Raw genomic sequence first — 17,475 nt, 5'->3', positions numbered from 1 at the left:
TTCTCCTGGAAAGGCCCAAAAGATGATTTTTATTAAAGAAAAAATGAGTTTCCAAAGAGCTCTTTCCAGAGGTGGATTCTGGGATCATCAGAAGGGATGATCCACTGTCCATCTCCTCAAATCCCATTTTTCTGGGATAAGGGAAGGCAGGAGATGTGAGGTACCTGGGTGTCCCATGGATTAGTGGTGGAAGATTGGACTGGATCATCTCCAAGGTCTTTTCCAACCTGAATTATTCCTGCCATGGATGGGGATATTCCCTTCTGGAGGTGTTGGCAGGGAAGGAATGTTTGGATTGTCAGGTTTCAGCATCACCAGCCCCAAAGTTTCCAAGAGCTTCAAGGAAAGGGAAAGCTCTAATCACGAGCTAACAATTAAACCCTCCCCAATTAGCCCTTGATTGGCTTGATGTTGCACTTGGCTGGAAGCACTGACGGGGTGATGTAAGACAGAGTAAATAATTAAAGATGAGCTCGTTAATTAACGCAATATCCCACGGCAAAAATATTCCGCAGGCCAGAACAACACAGAATTAATATTCCAAAGTGTCTTCCCTCGCTGGTGGGATCAGGAGTTGGTTGATAAAAGGAATTAAGTCCATGGAATGACATTAGAGCTTTGTTTAGTCGTACCCAGGGTGGTGATGAATAATTGAAATTTTGAATTTTAATATTAAATCTGCAGCCCTGCCAAGCCAGCCCCATCCACTATGGACAGAGATTCCTGGTGGAAATTCAGGAAGGAATCCCCCATGGATGTGTATCCAGCCCTGATTAAAGAATTTCATGGAGAGGGAAAAAAAATATTGTCTAAAAAAATTGAAAAATCCCTCTTTGGACGCAACTCTGGGGACAAATTCAGCCCCAGCAGAGAAAATTCCAGCTCAAAGGGGTCAAACTTCCCAAACTGAGGAGAAATTTTAAACCAGGAGTTGTCAGGTAAAATCAGTTCTAGGTAATCCTAATCCTAAATGGCTTCCTGGGGGCACAGAGAATCATGGAATTGTTCAGGTCGGAAAAGACCTTTAGGACCATCAAGTGTGGCTGTCAATCCTCTCCCCTACAGTCACCACCATCCCATGGCCTCCAGAGCCTCATCCATGGGTTCGGGACAATTCCAGGGATTGTGACTCCACTGCTGCCCCTGGCAGCGTCTGACAGCCCTTTGCTGGAGGAATTTCCCCTGATATCCAACCTTAACCTTCCCTGGGGCAACCTGAGCCTTTTCCCTCTTGTCCTGACACTTGGAATGATGCAGAAAAATAACAATGAGGAAGATGAAATGGAACGAGAAGAAGGAAGAGGAGGAGGAGGAAAAGCAGGAGGAGTAGGAGGAAGAGGAAAAAGAGGAAGATGAGGAAGAAGATAGAAGGGAGGAGGAGAAGGATAAGGAGGAGGAGGAGAAAAAGAAGAGGAAGAAGAGGAGGAGAAAAAGAAGAGGAAGAAGGGGAAGGAGAGGAGGAAGGAGAGGAAGAAGAAGAACAAGAAGAACAACAACAAGAAGAGGAGGAAGGAGAAGAAGGAGAAGGAGAAGGAGAAGGAGAAGGAGAAGGAGAAGGAGAAGAAGAAGAAGAAGAAGAAGAAGAAGAATTCTTCATCCCTCCTTTGCAAACTGGGAACCTGCAAAACACAGAGACCAGCCCCCCCCCTGCCTTGAGAAGCCACGCCACAGTGACAAAGCTGCTCCTGGGGTGTCCCCAGCTGGTCAGGCCAGGCCAGGCCGTGACCCAGCAGGGCTCAGGTGTGTCCTGGAGGAACCTCTGCCACCTCAGCAGCTGCTCCAGGGAGGGAGAAGCTCCCTGTGCTCATCCCCCTCCTTCTCCAGCACCAAATCCTCCCTCAGGGAGGCTCCTCTGCCATTCACGGATCTGTTTGATTTATTTGCTCCCAGCCCTGGCAGGGATTTCCTAAGCCCCAGCCTGGAATGGACTTCTTGTTGCTCTCTGGATATGATCTGGCCCTGAATAAAATCTCGAGGTGGTGAAGCTGTGAGGAGCATGAACTCAGCTCTGCTTCCCCACAAACACAATTTGCCTTGTCACTTCTTATTTATTTTGAAGAGACTGGCAGGTTACATCTGCCTTGTGTAGGCCCAGATGCTATAAATTAACCCCTTTTCCATGTGTGATTTATTTGGCTTTCATCTCCTCCAATCTGGCTCAAAATATACAGGAGAAAAAAAAAAAAAAAAAAAAAAAAAGGAGATTCTGCAGGCTCAGGGGTCAGAATAAATCTTTAAAGCAGGCTGCATGAAATGCTGTACTGAAAAGCTTTCTCTGAGCATACCAATGGTTTTCTGCAGCCCCAGTCCAGCACATTACTATTTTCTTGCATGAAAAACCAGAAATAAACCAGCTAAAAATGGGTTACAACAACCCATTATTCCCCCCCAAAACAAAAGCTCCACACAACTGCCACATTCCTGCCTTGCAGTTATTTATTGGGCTTTTTTTTTCCAATTATGCCTAAGAAGTGCCCAATTTCTTGTCTCTATTCACATTCCCAGTGAAATCCAAGCCTCCTTTTTAACCATTTCATCATTTTTTTCAGCGTTTTCAGTTCCCTGGGACTTTGACTCCATCTGTGCTGCTGAGATTCAGGAGCACAACAGAGCCACTGCTCTGAGAGCAGTGGAAAAGAATTTATTTGCTAAATATACTCAGCTTTAACTTTAAAAGGCTAAGAAAAGCCAAAGTGTTACTTCCAGCATCCTTAATCCACCATAAATTACCAGGATGGGATGAACCCTAAATGAGCACAGGCAGAGGTGGGAAATGGAAAACATCATAAAATCATTTTAGGACTCATTTTCAGTTTTGTGGTTTGCTAAAATCACTCCAGTTGCCCCAATCCTAGCAAAATGATTGCCTTGGAATAGATTTCCACAGTCTGGGATCCAAATCCTGATGAATAGATTGAACCAAATTTACTCATTTGAGGCCAAACAGTTTTTCTGGTTTCCTTCAGAGCTGCCTTTGGGATTAAAATCCCAAGATTTGGAGAAGTTGGTGGCTGTGAAAACCCCTCCAGCAGGCTCTGAATGGTGTCAGCCAAAGGTTGGGTCCCATTTGGAAGGAGAAGAACCATCCAGAACTGTGGGATTTGCTGTGTTCCCACCACATTTGTGCTGTGAGAAATTCCTGCCAAGGGGATGTCATCCCCATCACGTCCATTTATCTCCTGGCTACTCCCAAACCAGAGATTCCTGTCACCCTGGTTTTTTAGGCTTTTCTAAGCCTTCTGATGTTTACGTTCTTGTAGCGAACTTTCTCACACACTTTATGTAAATTATTTATTGTTTTGCATTCTTTATAGAAGAAGAAAATTCTGATGGACTGTTGGTTTGTCCAGTGTCATTGGAGAGGTGGCACTGTCACCCTCCAATCCACTGTCACTTTTAGAAATCTATAAATGTTGGAGTCAGAAAATAAACTTCCCTTTTTTACCTTGAAAACAGCAGGGTGTGGGCTCATGTTATTTTGTGTCCTATAGTGACAGATTCCAGATTCCTATAGGGACAGATTCCCAACTCAAAATTCCTATAAGTGACAGATTCCAGATTCCTGTGGTGACAGATTCCAAACTCAAAATCTTGGAATCTTCCTTTTGTTGCTTGAGCTCTACCAAGCCTCACCCAGCAAAACCCAAACACTCCATGAACACAGTTTTGAAGAGAACCTTCAGATTCCAAACTCAAAACTCCCATAGTGACAGATTCGAGATTCTTATAGGGACAGATTTCAAACTCAAAATTCCTATAAGTGACAGATTCCAGATTCCTATAGTGACAGATTCCAAACTCAAAATTCCTATAAGTGACAGATTCCAAACTCAAAACTCCTGTAGCGATGGATTCCAGATTCCTCTAGGGACAGATTCCAGAGTCCTCTAGGGACAGATTCCAGAGTCCTCTAGGGACAGATTCCAAACTCAGAATTCCTACAGTGACAGATTCCAGATTCCTATATAGTGACAGATTTGATACTCAAAATCTAGACTCTTCCTTTTGTTGCTTGAGCTCTACCAAGCCTCACCCAACAAAACCCAAACAACTCAAACAATTCAAACACTCCACAACCACAGTTCTGAAGACAAACTCCAACCCCCTGGGAAAACCCAAACAAACTGCCTAAAACCCCTTCAAAAACCATTAAAAAAACCAAACTAAGAAGCGGCTTCATTCCCAGCTCCACTCCTCCTACCTGTGACGAGGAAGCTGCAGCGGCCGGCACCCGCCTCGTTGATGATGTTGCAGTTGTAGAGGCCGTAGGAGTCGCGGGAGAGGCTGCTGACGGTGAACTCCGTGGAGTCCTGCAGGTCGAAGTGTCCCGAGCGCAGCAGGCGCCCGCCCAGGCGCCACTCGTAGCTCAACACCCTCGTTGGGTACGCGCGCAGCACGCGGCAGCTCATGGTGACCGCGCGGCCCTGGCCCTGCCGCAGCTCCAGGAACGCCGGCTCCACCGCCGGGGGGTCTGCGGAGACACAGACCGGGTTAGAGGAGGGGAGCCAGGCCTAGGGACAGGGTTAGCCAAAGTTTGTGTTTAGGAGCTGTCCTAGAGACAGGATTGATTGACAGCTGTCCCAGAGAAGGCAGGCCTAGGGACAGGGTTAATTGAGGTTTGTGCTTAGGAGCTGTCCTAGAGACAGGATTGATCCAGGTTCTTGTGTGGGACATCTCCTAGGGACAGGATCAACCAAGATTCTTGAGTGGGGCCCGTCCTAGAGACAGGATTGATCCAGGATCTTATTCAAGATGTCTCTTAGAGATAGGATTAACCAAGGTTCTTGTGTGGGCCCTCTCCTAGAGACAGGATAACCAAGGTTCTTGTTTAGGACCTGTCCTATAGACAGGATTGATCCAGGTTCTTGCTTAGGATCTCTCCTAGGTCTGTGGAGACCAGGGCAGCAGGGTGTTAGAGGTTTGAAGCCAGACCTAGGGACAGGATTAACTGAGGTTTGTGTGTGGGGCTTGCCCTAGAGACAGGATTAACCCAGGTTCTTGTACGGGACTTGTCCTAGAGAAAGGATTGATCCAGGATCTTGTTCAGGATGTCTCTTAGAGATAGGATTAACCAAAGTTCTTGTGTGGGAACTGTCCTAGAGACAGGATTGATCCAGGTTCTTGTTTAGGACGTCTCCTAGGTCTGCGGAGACACGGCCGGGGCAGCAGGGGGTTAGAGAGGGGAAGGCAAGCCTAGGGACAGGATGAACTGAGGTTCGTGTGTGTGGGATGTGTCCTAGAGACAGGATTAACCCAGTTTAGGAACCATCCTAGGCATCTAAACTAACCCAGGTTCTTGTTTAGGACCTGTCATAAGAATCTAGACTAATCCAAGTTCTTGTTTGAGACCCATCATAGGAGACAGGACTTACCCAGGTTCTTCGTTAGGACCAGTCCTAAAGACAGGACCAACCCAGGTTCTTCTGTAGGGCCCATCCTAGGACTCAAGACTAACTCAGGCTCTAATTTAGGACCAGTCCTAGGAGACAGGACTAACCTGGTCTCCTTCTGCTGCAGAAGGCCAGCTGGGTTCTTCTTTGCACATCCTAAAAACTAATCATGTTAAACCCAGGTTCTGGTTTAGGATCCATCCCAGGAAAGTCAACCAACCCAGGTTGGTGTTTAGGGCCTGGCTTAGGAGACAAGACTAACCCAGGTTCTTGTTAGGAGATCCCTTGGAATGACACTGAATAAAACCAATAATCTTGTCTTAACTGGGACAGTGCTTGGAGCAACCTATGGAAGGTGTCCCAGCCCATGGCAGGGGTGGAATGAGGTGGCCTGGGAGGTCTCTTCCATCCCAAACCAGCCTGGAATTCTGGAACTTTCTCTGGATAAAGTGCACCAGGCAGCAACACCCCGGGCACAGAGCTGGGCTGGTGACTCTGTACTCACAATAATAAATCTTGGGAATAATAAATATGGAATAATTAAAAAAAAATCTGGGGAATAATAGATCTGTGCTCAATGGTGACTTCACATGTGGGCACATTCCTGAGGCTGCCAGAATGTTTGGACATTCTGCTCTGGGAATGTTTGGACACCAGGGATGCACAGGCTGGGATTTTTGGGGTGTCTGTGCAGGGCTGGAAGCTGGGCTCCTTCCAACTTGGAATATTCCATGATTCCATGAAGTCTCCATCCCAGGAGCTTCACCAAAAATCTGGCTTCCCCAAAAATCATCACCTCTGGATCTCTTTTCTCCATTCTGGTGGAGGTTTTGCTGTCCCAGTTCCCCACACCCAGAACAGCCTGTTCTGCCCTAACTCCAATAAAAGTGGTTTTAAATAATTCACATTCACAGCTTCAAACTCCACCAGAATTTTGATTCTAGCAAAATACCAAATAAATAAAATATAACCAATGTCCAGTGTGTGTGCAGAGACCCAACTTCCCGCTGCCATTTGCCTTTGGAAAACTTCACCATGGCTGGAAAATAAGGATAATCTGGCTCAGCAATCGTTTGTGCTCAGCTCTCCAGAGCCAGGAACATGCATAGAAAATGTCTTCCCAAAGGGATGAAAACCAGGGAATTCTGGCTCTCTAAAGAACTCAGCTCATTTTTTAACCTCTGAGAAGGAAGAATTCCTGAAATTCTCCCATTCCATGGTGGCACAGGGAGGTTTTGTATCCTTACGAGGTGTTTTACATAAAACATTAAAATGCTCCTGCTTCTCCAAGTTTCCCAAGGCAGCAGCTTTGCAGGGAAGTGTTGGCTTAAAGACAGGAATTATCCTTGGGAAAGAAAATATTCCAGATCCCTGCTGCCTTCTTAGGGAGAGGTGGGAGTTGCCTCTCCCAAATCTCCTGTTTTCCTCTGACCATCCTGTCTTAAATGATTTCTGCTTCCCCAAAAATTCCCAGATCCTCCTATATAATGGATATCAAAGGAATTATTAATCAGGTTTACGAATATTTACTATTTTCAGGGCATTTTTCCGTAAGTTGTCCAGGGGAAAGTTCTCCATGGAAAAGCTGGAAAACATTGGAAAAGGGCAGTGGAGTCCCTGTCCTGGCAGGGATTTAAAGCCCTGTGGAGGTGGCACTTGGGGACACGATCAGTGGTGGCCTTGGAAGTTCTGGGAATGGTTGGATTTCATCTCAGAGGGCTTTTCCAATCTAAAGCATTCCAAGATGCCATGAACTCTCCATATTTTTATGGATCGTGATCACAACAAGGCACCCACTGCTGTTCCTGGTATAATTTGATCTTTATAACAAAGCCAATTTTATCTGAAATAAATATTTGATTTTTAATTGGAAATTCTCTATTTTTTTCCCCATTCCAGCCAGGATAATTCCATATCCATCACCTCTCCAGCCCTTCCAGCCCCACCAAAATACACCTTAAAATCCTGGGAAAATTCTCCCTAAACTTTGAGAAAAGCACAGAAGAATCTCTAAAATAACAACAAAAAGATGCTCAAGTAGCATCAGCTGAAGAGTCTCCTGATCCTGAATCCCTGAGGATGAGCACAGGAATTTTGGGACTGGAGTATCACAGAGTCTCTGTGTTTGAAGTGTTAAAAAACCTTTATTGGATGATTTTTCCATCATTTTCTTCTCTCGCTCATAAATCCCTGGAATGTTTGAACATCCAAAACTCATCTCTCGTTTGGAATAATGTTCCCTCCTTTGTTTTTCTTGCTGCTTCCACTGAATGGTCCAAATCTAGGGAAAGATTTCAGGGAATGATTTTAACCGTCCTGATCCAATGTCCTGATCCTGAATCCCTGAGGATGAACACAAGAATTTTGGGACAGGAGTATTCCTGAAGCTTCATGTTTGAGATGTTAAAAACTCTTTAATGGATGATTTTTCCATCATTTTCTTCTCTCGCTCATAAATCCTTGGAATGTTTGAACATCCAAAACTCATCTCTGGTTTGAAATAATGTTCCCTCCTTTGTTTTCCTTGCTGCTTCCATTGAATGCTTCGAATCCAGGATATGATTGCAGGGAATGATTTGGACCCTCCTGATCCAACGTACTGATCCTGAATGCCTGAGGATGAGCACAGAAATTCTGGAACAGGAGTATCACGAAAGTTCCATGTTTGAGGTGTTAACACGCCTCTAATGGACAATTTTTCCATCATTTTATGCCTTTGCTCATAAATCCCTGGAATGTTTGAACATCCAAAACTCATCTCTCGTTTGGAATAACGTTCCCTCTTTTGTTTTTCTTGCTGCTTCCATGGAACGCTGCAAACCCAGGGAATGATTTCCCTTTCCGTGGCTCCTCAGCTCAACAATTTTAACGGGAATTTGTATTCAGGCCCTTCTCTCTTCTCCCCCTGCTTTATTTACTTATCAAGCTACTTTAGCCTTGTAAACAGCTTTTAAATGAATGAAACTTTCCCCTGCCTTTAAGGTCAAAAAAGTCTTTAAACCCCACAATTCCCATTTATCCAGGGGCTGATGATCCCCAGTGACAGGAAGAGAAAATTAACTCGGGCTGCTCATTCCTGAATCCCACTTTTGCAGGTAATAACTTTAATGGGAAAGGGAAGGGCTGATAAAAGCCCCTACCAGAGTTAACACCTCATTTTCCCATCATTTTTTCCCATTGTTTTTATAGGATTGTGACTACCCAGATGAAAAACTGGAGTTGTTTGTGACTCCTCTGCGTTGAACTCATTTGCATCAGCTCTTCCCCAAGGCTTTGGCAATTTGATTTAATTTACTTTTTCCCTCCTTATTCCTTTCATAATTCCACTATTAGTTTTGGAAAAATCTCCAGCAAAGCTGCCAAGGGAGCACGGTTCATTCTCTCCCACAATTATCTTTGGGAAGCAAACGGGGCTGGAGTTAAATCAGGCTCTCTATTAATGTTTAATGAAGTTTTTTAGCCTAAGTACATTCATGTTTTAAGGATTAGGAAACAGAAAAAGGAAAGTTCTGGAGCTATCCTGAGAAATGACAGCGAGATGCTTGTTTGCTTTGAATCACACAGCTGTTCCTCATGGTGAGGGTCAAATCCTGGTTTTTATAGCGGGATTTGTTAGGGAGAAAATTCATGGAATTTATTTTCACCCTGATGCCCGAGCAGAGGCTTCACCTGCTGGTTTGGCCTCTCCAATTTGCATCTTAAGCTAAACAAATAATGAGTTTTTTTCTCCCAGCTCCAGCAAGGGGAATAATAAATAAATAACAATAAAAAGTGGCGCCTCTGCTCACTTTCCATTGGGTTTGTGGCCACTGCTGGATTCACACAACAGGAATGTTATCCAGCACTTCTGAATCCATCTATTCCCAGACTCTCCACTGCAGCCACATTTCCAGGTTTTTAGCTCCTGAGGTGGGTCTGGAGGTGCCTGAATGGAGACATGGAGAAGCCCAGACAAGATGGGATTTAGGAGCTTTGGAAGCTCCAGCGCACAGGGATTGTGATCCCTGTGAAATGACTACAACAATTTTCCATCCAAAGTTTGGAATAGGGGTATCACACCTTGGATAATGGATTTATTCCAGTGAAATGAAACCACCATGGCCAGAGATAGAAAAAAGCCATTTGCACATTTAGGAGTAAATTAAAACAAGTGTGCAAATCCATCCTGGAATTGTGCATTCCAAACCCTGCTTTGCACAGATATATCCATGGTACAGTGAGGAAAATCCCTATTTTATTAAACCCAGGAATGCTGTGGGATGAAAAGGACCTTCAATCCCATCCAGTGCCATGGCAGGGACACCTCCCACTGTCCCAGGGTGCCCCAGTGTCCAGCCTGGCCTTGGGCACTGCCAGGGATCCAGGGGCAGCCACAGCTGCTCTGGCAATTCCAGCCCAGCCAGGAATTCCCAATTCCCAATCTCCCATCCATCCCTGCCCTCTGGCACTGGGAGCCGTTCCCTGGCTCCTGTCCCTCCATCTCTTGTCAGAACTCCAAAGATTCTCGCCATGGACTCCTAATTTTTTCATCTTATCCCTGGCAAGTTCCTAATTTTAAGTTAGAGGGATTTTGATGGTACCTTTCAGTGTAAAATTGTTATTAATTTCATTCTCTTCTGCATTCTGTGTCCGTGCCTGCTTTGCAGAAGGGTTTACAATGGAAAATCCCAGTCCCCACTCTCAGGAATTTGCTAACTTGGATTTTGTGCTTCAAGTTGTCTCCCGTGTCTGCGGAATTTGCTGGGATTTTCCAGGCTGGTGCCTCTGTCCTGGTTTGGCTCCTTGACAGGGCATTAAATTCTCTGGAAATCCAGATCCAGCCTCACCCAGCAACTCCCAGGTTCCTGAGCTTCAATATTCGTGCTGGAGCACGTGCAACGTTTGCAAGTGATAAATATTCAGATGAGTAAAAAACAAATAAAATAAAAACTTTGAGGCAAAGCTGCACCATTCATGTCCCTCCATGTCTGCAAATCTTGATTTGGTTGATTTGTCCAGCTGGGGCCAGAAGGGGATGGGTGAATAATGAGGAGCTTCCTTAAAGAACCATGAAATGGGAATAATCCATGGGTTTTTAAAAGTGTCTGCTCTTCTGAGCATCCTTTATGGGCTCTGCTGCTGCTGTTCCTTGGATTTTATGGAATTTAAATTGTCCTGGCTAGAATATAAATCAATGAACAGCAGTGAACAACATTTTAATCCTACAGAGTTCACAAGGGGAGCTGTGGCTGAGCTCTGGGTTAAGGGTCCTGCTCTATGGGCAGGTCCTGCATCCCAAATTTGTCTCTTCCACACCCAGGATTAAGGAATGTCTCTGGAGGTGCAGGGACCCACTGGTGACCTGGGAATAAAACCCTCTGCACTCATTCTAAAGCATTTTCCAGCTAAAAAATCACAGAGGCAGGTTAGGAATGATGGAGGTGCTCATCTGGAGAAGGAAAGAACCCAGGGAAATCCTTCCCAGGCCTGAAGGGGCTCCAGGAGAGCTGCAGAGGGACTGGGGACAAGGGATGGAGGGACAGGAGCCAGGGAATGGCTCCCACTGCCAGAGGGCAGGGATGGATGGGAGATTGCGAATTGGGAATTCTTGCCTGGGAGGATGGTGAGGCCCTGGCACAGGTGCCCAGAGCAGCTGTGGCTGCCCCTGGATCCCTGGCAGTGCCCAAGGCCAGGCTGGACATTGGGGCACCCTGGGACAGTGGGAGGCGTCCCTGCCATGGCAGGTGTGGCACTGGATGGGGTTTGAGGTCCTTTTCAACCCAAACAATTTCTGTATTCTATTTGGGATTTGAACCAACTCTTCTCCCTTAGGGATCCAGCTAGGGCTGCAACATCCTGGCTCATTCCTGGAGTGACTCACACCAATTCCTTTGGAATGTTTAGTCGGAAAATAATTTTTTTTACTCATTCCTGCAGCACACATTCCATTATTTGTGGGGCTGAACTCCTCTGGACATGAACAGGGCAGGGAAGAGGATGGAGACTGGGTTGGGATGGAATGGATATTAGGGATCATCCCATCCCACCCCTGCCATGGCAGGGACACCTCCCACTGTCCCAGGGTGCTCCAGCCGGGCCTTGGGCACTGCCAGGGATCCAGGGACAGCCACAGCTGCTCTGGGAATCCACTCCAGTCCCATCCCCACTCTCCCAAGTTCCTCCAAGGACACTCAAATACCCAGGAAGGGAGGACAAATCAAGAAAGTTTAGAAAAGCACACAGGAAATTCGAGACAAGGCTCCTATCAGCACAGGGGAAGTGCTGGATTCTTCTCCTGGTTCCCTTCAGGTTGTCCCTGACAGGTGACACTGAGCCAGGTGGTGACACCTGCTCTGATCTGCACACAAAACTGCTAATAATTAATGGGGCATTTTAAACGCTCTCCCACTCCTGAAACCTCTCCCAGAGTTCCCTGCTCCTTTTTTTACTTTTCCACAGTAAAACAAACGAGCTGCAGCCCCTGGAGAAGCCTCATTATTCCAGAGAGAATCCCAGAGTAGTTTAGGCTGGAAAAACCCTCAGAGATCATTGACCTCAACCATTCCCAGCACTGCCACAGCCACCACTGCCCAGGTGCCACCTCCACGTGGATTTAAATCCCTCCAGCGATGGGGATTCCACCACTTCCCAAGGCTGGACAACTTTTCCATGGAGGAATTCTCCCCAGTATCCAACCCGAACTTCTCCCGTTGCAACCTGAGGCTGTTCCCACTCATCCTGTCCCTGGTTTCCTGGCATAAGAGCCCCATCCCACCTGGCTGCACCCTCCTGGAGATGCCACCAGTGCCACCCAGCTCCAGCAGAGCTCGGCCAGCCCAGGTGACCTTTGGATTCACAAAGAGTTCTTTAAATCTCACAAAGATGGTGGATGAAGGTATAGACATGGAGGAAGGTTTGGAATTAAGACCTTGGAACACACAAGACTTTCTCGAACAATGATTTGTAATTATTATCAGGCGTAATTAATGCCCTTTGAACTGACTGGACTTTCACAGCATTAAGTTGTTGTGTTGAAATATAGCAATGCTTAGTGCCAGCAAGACAATGCTTTAAGCACGCAATATGCAGAAATACTATAGTAAGGCTACGAAACGCAAGTAATAAATGACATGATTATGAAAGTTTCTTTTTGGGTGAACAGAGAGGGGGGATTGTGGGAATTCATAAAATTAGAGGGTTTTGGGAAGGCTGCAAAAGGCAGGCCCCAGAGACAGCAGAACCTGTGATTAGAGCTAAGCAGCAGCCATGAGATTGGTCAGCAGAAAAATGATTTAAACTGTAGAAAAGCAAGGGCAAATAGAACTATGGTCTGTGCATTAACGCTTGTCTAGAATAACTCCCTAAGCTACAGAAAAGTTTATCCAGTGAGATATTAGAAAGTTCTAAGCTTAACAATGGAGCTGTGTGCGTTGTGTTTGAAGGCTCACAAACAGGGATTGTATTTGAAATAAGCAAGCATTGTTTAACCAAAGGTACCTGTGCTTACAGTGGTTGGATGGAACTACTGTCAATGTGCTTTTGCTTTGTGTGATTGGTCACAAAACTCATAAAGTGAGTTGTGACATTGAGTTCTGTGTCTGCTGCCTGGGATGTGAGCTGGTGGCATCTTCCCATTGTCATCACCATGGAATGAGATTGATGCTGGAAAATCAAACAGCTCAAGGCACGTGCCCAGCAGTCCTGTCCTGTTGGGGATTTGTACAGACCCCAACTGGTGACAACCTTCATCCCAGGGTTGGGGTCACCCCATCCCAACCATGTTCATGCTCCCAAAAAGTGATGGACAAAGAGGTTCCAGCCTCAAGTGCCAAATAAACCAGGGATAAACATGGAAGGACCGAGCAGAGAGAGGAGCAGAGAAACTGGTAACACCTGGGGGAGATCTCAGCATGATGGCTTCAAATAAAAAGTATTTTTTACTCAGACAGGGGAGGCAAAGAGATGTTGTGAGGAGAGCAGAAAACACAGAAATGTGCACATAAAACAAATGTGTGGACTTCAAACAGCACCAAAATCCCATTTTTACTGCTCTTCTGGACAGTGTTTGCAACAAATTTTATTTGCCTTGAAATAGAGATCAGTTCTCACCTCTGTATTTTATTTCTCCTGTGGACAAGGTCACTTTAGACCCAAAGGGGGTTTGCTTTTGTTGATCAGAGCTGAGAATTACCAATAACCCCCCCCCCAAATTTCTTTCTTTCTCTGTCCTTGGGAGATTTGGAGCCTGTTTTATGTGCAGGAGTCATGGTTTTAGGTTAAATTATGCATTTACCTTTGGGCTGGGGGAGGCTTTCATCTCCTTTAGAACCTGGGACTTAGAACAAACCTCAGAAACCGGAATTTGTTGAACTGCCCCTATTTTTAAGCAGCCAAGGTCAGGGCTTGAAACTTTGGGGTCAGGGATTGAAACCCTGGGGATGGCTCAGCCTGGGATCCGTGGAAAATGAGAAGGACTCAGCTCAGAGCCAGAGGGCAAATTGTCCTCAGGTTCCGAAATAAAAAAAAGCTTTGGGAAGGTTTAAAGAAAATAGAAAAGAAAGTTAGGGCCAGAAGAGAACAGCTCAGAGCAGCAGGACAGGGGCAAAAGGGGAATTTATTGGAGCAAATTCTCAGCCCAGAGTTTCTGCATGATCATTCCTGGTGTCTGCTGAGAAGGACAAGCAGGACAAGGAGCCCCCAGCTGAGGCAGAATGAGCAGGTTGGGAATACAAACCCTGCTTCCTTCCCTTCAGCACTGCCAGCATTCAAAAGGGATCAAGGGATTTTAAATCAAGGGATTTTAAAGGAAGGAACATTGAAATTGAGCATTGGTGGGGGCACCAAATAACACTGGAACAACAATGGGATAAAACTTTTCCCATGGATTTCCTGGGGGAGCTGGGAATGTTCCCCTGGAGAGGAGAAGGCTCCAGAGAGAGCTCAGAGCCCCTGGCAGGGCCTGAAGGGGCTCCAGGAGAGCTGCAGAGGGACTGGGGACAAGGGATGGAGGGACAGGAGCCAGGGAATGGCTCCCAGTGCCAGAGGGCAGGGATGGGTGGGAGATTGGGAATTGGGAATTCCTGGCTGGGCTGGAATTGCCAGAGCAGCTGTGGCTGCCCCTGCATCCCTGGCAGTGCCCAAGGTTGGAGATTGGGACACCCTGGGACAGTGGGAGGTGTCTCTGCCATGGCAATCACTGGATGGGATTTAAGATCCCTCCAACCAACCCCAAAGTGCCCCAAAGTTCACTCCTGTGTGTGGCCACAGGGAAAGAAGGAATTACAACTCCTAAAATAAAACCACCCCATGATATTCCCCATTTCAGATGTGTCCCAATGTCCAGCATTAAAGCAGAGCCCTGCTTTGAAATGAAACTGCCCTGAGTAGATGTGATGTAAAAAACCTCTGAGAAACAGGGTTTGAGTCCATTTGGATTTTCCTGGTCCTGAGTGCTGGGAGTAGTTGGATCCCATTTGGAAGATTACAAGGACTCAGGCCTGGCTCATCATCTTTGAGCCTGGATTTGTATTTAGGCTCTACTCCAACTGAATAAAAAACCTCACAACTAAATAAATAAATGCCTAAACAAGGGGTATCACCTCTGTTTATGGGGCTGCTCTTAGAGCAGATGGATTTGTCTTCTGTGTCCAACGATTTCATGCTGAATGGAATAAACTCCAACATTTCCTTGTTTTCCTCCTCCCACAGGACTCTCTAAAATTCTATATTATTGCTTCAAAGTCTGCTTTTCCCTCTCAATGTTTTACACAGAATTGCCATTTTGTTTCCAGTAAATCCAGATATTGCTCCTCTCCTTCTTCCAGCTGCTTCCTCTCCTGTTGGAGTTCATCTCCCCCCTCAACCAATTTTATCAAGCCCTGTTTTATCTCCAAAATTGAATTTCCAAGGTTATTGAAGGAATATCTTTTTCTCTCTTTTCATTTCCTCCCCAAACTCCATCAGGGCTCCCCTTGGATATATCTGGGAGCGCTGCATAGTCAGTGGGGTTGCCATGAAAAACATCCTGGAAGAGCCTGAATTCCCCGTTTTCCTTGTTTTCCCACCATTCCCAATCCTCTGGGATAGTGGGAGGTGTCCCTGCCCTGACAGGGCTGGAACTGGGTGGGTTCAAGGTCCTTTCCCACCAAATCCTTCTGGAATTCTGGGATTCTTTTCCACACCAGCCAAAGCCCAAGCCCACGGGACAGAAATCAACTACAATCTATGATTTATTCCTGGAGCAGGGATCCTGGTGGCTCCAAGCCTCATCCAGCCTGGACTTGGATGGATCCATGAAGTTTGGAGAACCCTGAAGGTCAACAACAACCCACGGCAGGGATGGAACTGGAGGAGCTTTAAGGTCCCTTCTGACCCAAACAATCCTGGGATTTTATGGCTTTCCAATTCCAAGAGAGATGTGGAAGCCTTGGCCGTGCTGGATATCCTGCTGAGCTCGATGATTTTTCCGACCTCAGCCATTCCATGGGTTCATATCTGGTCTTCCAGGTTCCAAGTGAGGGATTTCAGCTTGCAAAGGACAACAAAACCCAGCAGGAATAGGATCCTCAGGGAATGGGCACATTCCCAAGGCTGCCAGAGCTCCAGGAGAGTTTGGACAATGCTCTGAGGGTCAGGGTGGGATTGTTGGGGTGTCTGGGCAGCACCAGGAGCTGAACTGGAGGATCCTTGGGATCCCTTCCAGCTCAGGATATTCCAAGATTCCAAGATTATTTCAACAGAGGTGATGTAGAGATGTTGCTGCTTCTCCTTCGTGGCTCCCAATGTCTTGAAGGTGCCAAACCCAACATCCAATGGATCATTCCAGAAATTACCATGAAACTTCTTGGAATGATTTTACATTGCCCAGACAAATCATAATTATCCTGATAAAACAAATTGCAGCAGAGTGTGAATCTGTAGCCTCTCCACTGCAAGCCAGGATGTTCCTAAAAGGAAAAATCACCATCCTTTGTTGGAAAAATCAGTCCCAAATCCTGTCATTCTATGGAAATCCCATCCAGGAATGGGAATTCTTTGTGTCTCTGTCCCTCTCTGCAAGCCAGCCCTGCCACAGATAAGAAAATGAGGATAGGATCAGTCTGTTCCTTGATAGAGAATAAAATGTTCTAATAATCCATTGGAATGATGGAATAAATCCAAATAAACTGCCCCATCTGGAGGAAAACACTCAATGAGAGCAGGGAGAAAAGTGGCTTTATGATAAAAATATCTATTAATGGGCACTGGAACTGCAATGGAGCCTGGAAAATGAGGAATTTTTATCAGTTGAGAGGGATATGAATCAATTGTGAGGAGTATGGATCAATTTTGAGGGATATGCACCAATTTTAAATGGTTTGAATTTATTATCAAGGCTCAGAACTACCTGGAGATAACAATTCCTCTAGAAAGAATTAGAAAGTCCCTGCTTTGGTTTGCCAAAACAATAATAAATGGAAGGTGTGGAAGTTCCCTTTATTCTGTGGAAAGCTTCTGAATGCAAGGAAAGTGTGAGAAATCCTGTCACAAGGAATTTCCTCTATCAGGAATTTCCAGCAGGGAAGCTGCTCATGGAGCCCCTTCCTAGGAGATGAATGTGGTCTCCACAGAGAGGAGTTCCAGCAATTCCATGGACTATGGATAATGACGGAGTGATCTCCAAGGGAATGGTGGTCCATGGAAGCTCCCCCAGGCAGGTGGAAGAGCTGGACAACACCCAGGGGGAGATCCATGTCCTACCAAGCCAAGGACACAAAATCAGAACCTTCATCTGCTGGGGTACCTCCAGTCCTGGGGTGAATTGTGGGAAGATCTGGTGGGGCTGGAGAGTGTCCAGGAAAGGGAATGGAGCTGGGCAGGGGCTGCAGAATCCCTGAGGAGCTGGGCAGGGGCTGCAGAATCCCTGAGGAGCTGGGCAGGGGCTGCAGAATCCCTGAGGGAGCTGGGCAGGGGCTGCAGAATCCCTGAGGAGCTGGGCAGGGGCTGCAGAATCCCTGAGGAGCTGGGCAGGGGCTGCAGAATCCCTGAGGGAGCTGGGCAGGGGCTGCAGAATCCCTGAGGAGCTGGGCAGGGGCTGCAGAATCCCTGAGGAGCTGGGCAGGGGCTC

At 46.4% G+C, this 17,475-nt stretch overlaps 1 protein-coding gene across 1 annotated transcript in view; it reads right to left on the bottom strand.

Moving 5' to 3' along the window:
- MDGA2 (MAM domain containing glycosylphosphatidylinositol anchor 2) overlaps positions 1 to 17,475 on the bottom strand; it is a 216,407-nt gene that overhangs the window by 46,239 nt on the left and 152,693 nt on the right. Inside the window, exon 9 of the mRNA XM_054286873.1 lies at positions 4,202 to 4,471. Within this exon, the coding sequence (XP_054142848.1) occupies positions 4,202 to 4,471 (270 nt within the window). The remainder of the gene's footprint in view (positions 1 to 4,201; positions 4,472 to 17,475) is intronic.

This window comes from Melozone crissalis, unplaced genomic scaffold (assembly GCF_028551555.1).
Source record: "Melozone crissalis strain CALT ecotype California unplaced genomic scaffold, PUWL_Pcris_2 ptg000056l_1, whole genome shotgun sequence".
In the NCBI taxonomy this organism is placed as follows: Eukaryota; Metazoa; Chordata; class Aves; order Passeriformes; family Passerellidae; genus Melozone; species Melozone crissalis.
Note: the sequence above shows the minus strand (reverse complement) of the source record. Positions and strands in the feature narration are given on the sequence as shown.